Genomic DNA, 6,000 nt, shown 5'->3' on the forward strand with positions numbered 1-6,000 from the left:
GTTCAGGGCAGGGTACTGGGAGAGGCTAGTAACAGTGACTAAAGTTCATAGTAGGGTACTGGGGGAGGCTAGTAACAGGGTACTGGGGGGTGGCTGACAGTGACTAAGGTTCAGGGCAGGGGAAGGCTAGTAACAGTGACTAAGGTTCAGGGCAGGGTACTGCAGTCACTAAGGTTCAGGGCAGGGTACTGGGGCTAGTAACAGCGACTAAGGTTCAGGGCAGGGTACTGGGCGGAGGCTAGTAACAGTGACTAAGGTTCAGGGCAGGGTACTGGGGTTCAGGGCAAGGTACTGGGAGAGGCTAGTAACAGCTAAGGTTCAGGGCAGGGTACTGGGAGTGTGACTAAGGTTCAGGGCAGGGTACTGGGAGAGGCTACTGGGGAGGGCAGGCTAGTAACAGTGACTAAGGTTCAGGGCAGGGTACTGGGAGAGCTACAGTGACTAGGTCCAGGGCAGGGTACAGTGACTGAAGGTTCAGGGCAGGGTACTGGGAGGGCTAAGGTCCAGGGCAGGGTACTGGGGAAGGCTAGTAACAGTGACTAAGGTTCAGGGCAGGGTACTGGGGGGAGGCTAGTAACAGTGACTAAGGTCCAGGGCAGGGTACTGGGCGAAGGCTGGCTGGTGGTGACTGTTTAATAGTCTGATGGCCTGAAGATAGAAGCTGTTTGTCAGTCTCTCGGTACCAGCTTTGATGCACCTGTACGGTCTCTTCCTTCTAGATGATAGCGACGTGAACAGGCAGTGGCTCGGGTGGCTGAGGTCCTTCATTATTATCTAAAAGGCCAAACTGATCCTAGATCAGCACTCACTACTAATCTGAGATGCATTATGTCTCTGCATCATTATCTAAAAAGCCAAACCGATCCTATATCAGCACTCACTATTAATCTGAGATGCACTGTGTCTCTGCAGTGTTTACCCAGGGTAGACACCGGTTTTAAACTGTCATTTTGTTACAGGGGGTTGATACTTTAACCCTAGTGTTTTCTAGAGCTGTGGTCCAAGGCCTTAACGTACATTCCTCTACTAACACCCTGCATCAATGTTCATTGAGAAAGTTTCACTAAAGCCCTGGAACAAGGCTAAACCAATCACAGGTTTCTCATGTTCTGACCTCACCTGGCCAACCTTCCAATGGGAGGTAAATAATGAACGGTGTTTGCTGACTCAGAGCTTTTTATGATCAATTTCACAATAATTTGTTTGCTTTGTTGTACCTGTGCATAGGTGAGAGAGGAGCCGTATGTATTTGGTCTGTAGCAGAGGAGTCGTCATTGTGATGGACATCACTAGCTTCCCAATCCGACCCAATGGCTTGAATCTCTCCTTGGTCACCATCGCCCTCTAGTGGTGTCAAAATGGAACTGCTAGAGGAATGAAAAAGTTGTGGAACATGATAGAGCCACACGCCCTGATCATAACGTTTGTGCTTCACCATTGCATAAATATATATATATAATCATCAAATCAGATGTTATTTGTCACATGTTTTGTAAACAACAGGTGTAGAGTAACAGTGAAATGCTTAATTATGGGTATTTTTCCAACATAAAGATACAGAAATATACATACAGTACCAGTGTAATGTTTGGACACAGCTACTCATTCAAAGGTTGTCTTTATTTGGACTATTTCCTACATTGTAGAATAATAGCGCAGACATCAACACTATGAAATAACACATTTGGAATAATGTACTGTAGGTAGGGGTAGTGACTAGGCAACAGGATAGATGGTAGACTGAGCTGTAACAGCAGCGGATGTATGAGAAAGTGTGTGTGTGGCATCAGTGTACATGTGCGCACATGTTATGTGTGTGTCTGTGGACGTATGCTGTGTGTGTGTATGTCTATGTGTGTGTTGAGGTGTCAGTGTAAATGTGTTAGTCCAGTGTGTGTGTATGTCTATGTGTGTGTTGGGGGTGTCAGTAAAAGTGTGTTAGTCCAGTGTGTGTGTATGTCTATGTGTGTGTTGGGGTGTCAGTGTAAGTGTGTTAGTTCTGTGTGTGTGCATAGAGTCAGTGCCGGAGAGTTGAAAAAGGGTCATTGCAGGTAGTCCGGGTGGCCATTTTATTATCTATTTAGCAGTCCTGTTTAGCAGTCATGGCTTGGGGTAGAAGTTGTTCAGGGTCCTGTTGGTTCCAGACTTGGTGCACTGGTACCGCTTGTCATGCGGTAGCAGAGGGAACAGTCTATGGCTTGGGTGGCTGGAGTCTTTGACAATCTTTTGGGCATTCGTCTGACACCGCCTGGTATAGAGGTCCTGGATGGGAGCTCGGCCCCAGTGACGTAGTGAGTGGTATGCACTACCCCCTGTAGCGACTTGCGGTCGGGGTGCATTGCAGTTTCCGCACCAAGCGGTAATGCAGCCAGTCAAGATGCTCTCAATTGTGTGTAACAGGGTTGAAATAGATATCCCTAGTTGTGTGAGTTTTGTCATAATGAAGCAGCCAGGTTATGTATATGTATGAACAGTTGTGGCGACACCTGCTGTATTATTGGTGCAACTGCATCAATAATACGTGCGCATGATCTCGCAGCATCCAGCCAAAGAGTTGTTCAACTTTGATGGAGGTTATGTACCGTGCTCCATGCTACACCCAGTGTTTTCCCTTTTAAAAAGATAACTGATGTATGTTAAAGGCTGAAAACGATATTGTTTTCTAATCACTATCGATGTTGACATGTTATGTGATAGTGTTACGGAGTTGTGTCCTGTATTTACAATTTGATGGACATTTACAAAGTTAGCACGTTGCTGAACGCTAAAGGCTAGCTAGCATCTGTCCTGTACTTTCCTTGCTAATGAGGTTCATCACCTTGTGAAGTGTACATTTATTTTTTATTTCATGTCACTCAGATTTCATGACAGATTTGCTCTGAAGTTTACACATTGTGTTGTGTGTATGTCTGCAGAATAAACCGTGAAAGAGAACAGCACTGTGAAAGAGAAGAACACTGTGAAAGAGAACAGCACTGTGAAAGAGAACAGCACTGTGAAAGAGAACAGCACTGTGAAAGAGAACAACACTGTGAAAGAGAACAGCACTGTGAAAGAGAACAGCACTGTGAAAGAGAACAACACTGTGAAAGAGAACAGCACTGTGAAAGAGAACAGCACTGTGAAAGAGAACAGCACTGTGAAAGAGAACAACACTGTGAAAGAGAAGAACACTGTGAAAGAGAACAACACTGTGAAAGAGAACAGCACTGTGAAAGAGAACAGCACTGTGGTCCTTCTGAACAGCTCAGTTGAAAGAGAACAGCACTTGTAAGAGAACAACACTGTGAAAGAGAACATCACTGGAAAGAGAACAGCACTGTGAAAGAGATGAACACATGAAAGAGAAGAACTGTAAGAGAACAGCACTGGAAAGAGAACAACACTGTGAAATGAACAGCATGTGAAAGAGAACAACACTGTGAAAGAGAACAGCACTGTGAAAGAGAACAACACTGTGAAAGAGAACAACACTGTGAAAGAGAAGAACACTGTGAAAGAGAACATCACTGTGAAAGAGAACAGCACTGTGAAAGAGAACAGCACTGTGAAAGAGAAGAACACTGTGAAAGAGAACAACACTGTGAAAGAGAACAGCACTGTGAAAGAGAACAACACTGTGAAAGAGAACAGCACTGTGAAAGAGAACAACACTGTGAAAGAGAACAGCACTGTGAAAGAGAAGAACACTGTGAAAGAGAACAACACTGTGAAAGAGCAGAACACTGTGAAAGAGAACAGCACTGTGAAAGAGAACAGCACTGTGAAAGAGAACAGCACTGTGAAAGAGAACAACACTGTGAAAGAGAACAACACTGTGAAAGAGAACAGCACTGTGAAAGAGAACAGCACTGTGAAAGAGAACAGCACTGTGAAAGAGAACAACACTGTGAAAGAGAACAGCACTGTGAAAGAGAACAACACTGTGAAAGAGAACAGCACTGTGAAAGAGAACAACACTGTGAAAGAGAACAGCACTGTGAAAGAGAACAGCACTGTGAAAGAGAACAGCACTGTGAAAGAGAACAACACTGTGAAAGAGAACAGCACTGTGTCCTTGGTCGATGAGTGATATGAGAGCCTTTACAGGTGCAGCTGTAGAACGTGTTCAGGATCCTTACAAGCTGACCACATCGCTCGCGTTGCAAAATAAATGTAAACACAAGTTATTCCATTATTGCACCCCCACTGCTCGCGTGAACGAGCGTCTGTGTTGCCCAGCGCTAAAATAGAAGTCAGTTCTATTTGTGACACTGAACACGGGGCAAGTCCTGCCTCTCCCATCTCCTCATTGCGGTCGGAGCTGACCACGACTCCATTTTGTTGATCCCTGCCTACAGGCAGAAGCTAAAACAAGAGGCTCCCACGCTGAGGTCTGTCCAACGCTGGTCCGACCAAGCTGACTCCACACTCCAAGACTGCTTCCATCACGTGGACTGGGACATGTTTCGTATTGCGTCAGATGAAAATATTGACGAATACGCTGATTCGGTGTGCGAGTTCATTAGAACGTGCGTCGAAGATGTCGTTCCCATAGCAACGATAAAAACATTCCCAAACCAGAAACTGTGGATTGATGGCAGCATTCGCGTGAAACTGAAAGCGCGAACCACTGCTTTTAATCAGGGCAAGGTGTCTGGTAACATGTCCGAATATAAACAATGCAGCTATTCCCTCCGCAAGGCTATTAAACAAGCTAAGCGTCAGTACAGAGACAAAGTGGAATCTCAATTCAATGGCTCAGACACAAGAGGCATGTGGCAGGGTCTACAGTCAATCACGGACTACAAGAAGAAACCCAGCCCAGTCACGGACCAGGATGTCTTGCTCCCAGGCAGACTAAATAACTTTTGCCCGCTTTGAGGACAATACAGTGCCACTGACACGGCCTGCAACGAAAACATGCGGTCTCTCCTTCACTGCAGCTGAGGTGAGTAAGACATTTAAACGTGTTAACCCTCGCAAGGCTGCAGGCCCAGACGGCATCCCTAGCCGCGCCCTCAGAGCATGCGCAGACCAGCTGGCCGGTGTGTTTACGGACATATTCAATCAATCCCTATACCAGTCTGCTGTTCCCACATGCTTCAAGAGGGCCACCATTGTTCCTGTTCCCAAGAAAGCTAAGGTAACTGAGCTAAACGACTACCGCCCGTAGCACTCACTTCCGTCATCATGAAGTGCTTTGAGAGACTAGTCAAGGACCATATCACCTCCACCCTACCTGACACCCTAGACCCACTCCAATTTGCTTACCGCCCAAATAGGTCCACAGACAATGCAATCTCAACCACACTGCACACTGCCCTAACCCACCTGGACAAGAGGAATACCTATGTGAGAATGCTGTTCATCGACTACAGCTCGGCATTCAACACCATAGTACCCTCCAAGCTCGTCATCAAGCTCGAGACCCTGGGTCTCGACCCCGCCCTGTGCAACTGGGTACTGGACTTCCTGACGGGCCGCCCCCTGGTGGTGAGGGTAGGCAACAACATCTCCTCCCCGCTGATCCTCAACACGGGGGCCCCACAAGGGTGCGTTCTGAGCCCTCTCCTGTACTCCCTGTTCACCCACGACTGCGTGGCCACGCACGCCTCCAACTCAATCATCAAGTTTGCGGACGACACAACAGTGGTAGGCTTGATTACCAACAACGACGAGACGGCCTACAGGGAGGAGGTGAGGGCCCTCGGAGTGTGGTGTCAGGAAAATAACCTCACACTCAACGTCAACAAAACTAAGGAGATGATTGTGGACTTCAGGAAACAGCAGAGGGAACACCCCCCTATCCACATCGATGGAACAGTAGTGGAGAGGGTAGCAAGTTTTAAGTTCCTCGGCATACACATCACAGACAAACTGAATTGGTCCACTCACACTGACAGCGTCGTGAAGAAGGCGCAGCAGCGCCTCTTCAACCTCAGGAGGCTGAAGAAATTGGGCTTGTCACCAAAAGCACTCACAAACTTCTACAGATGCACAATCGAGAGCATCCTGGCA

General features: G+C 47.0%; 1 protein-coding gene across 9 annotated transcripts in view; it reads right to left on the minus strand.

Annotated features, from left to right (window-relative positions):
• Positions 1 to 6,000, minus strand: part of pdlim5a (PDZ and LIM domain 5a) — a 145,682-nt gene that overhangs the window by 27,868 nt on the left and 111,814 nt on the right. For 5 of the 9 annotated variants that reach the window (XM_046348122.1, XM_046348128.1, XM_046348125.1 and 2 more), the window contains one exon: positions 1,218 to 1,367. The exons of 3 other annotated variants lie outside the window; for them this stretch is intronic. In XM_046348122.1, the coding sequence (XP_046204078.1) occupies positions 1,218 to 1,367 (150 nt within the window). The remainder of the gene's footprint in view (positions 1 to 1,217; positions 1,368 to 6,000) is intronic. One more of the 9 variants, XM_046348123.1, reaches the window with a different exon arrangement.

Source organism: Oncorhynchus gorbuscha, linkage group LG04 (genome assembly GCF_021184085.1).
Source record: "Oncorhynchus gorbuscha isolate QuinsamMale2020 ecotype Even-year linkage group LG04, OgorEven_v1.0, whole genome shotgun sequence".
Taxonomy (NCBI): Eukaryota; Metazoa; Chordata; class Actinopteri; order Salmoniformes; family Salmonidae; genus Oncorhynchus; species Oncorhynchus gorbuscha.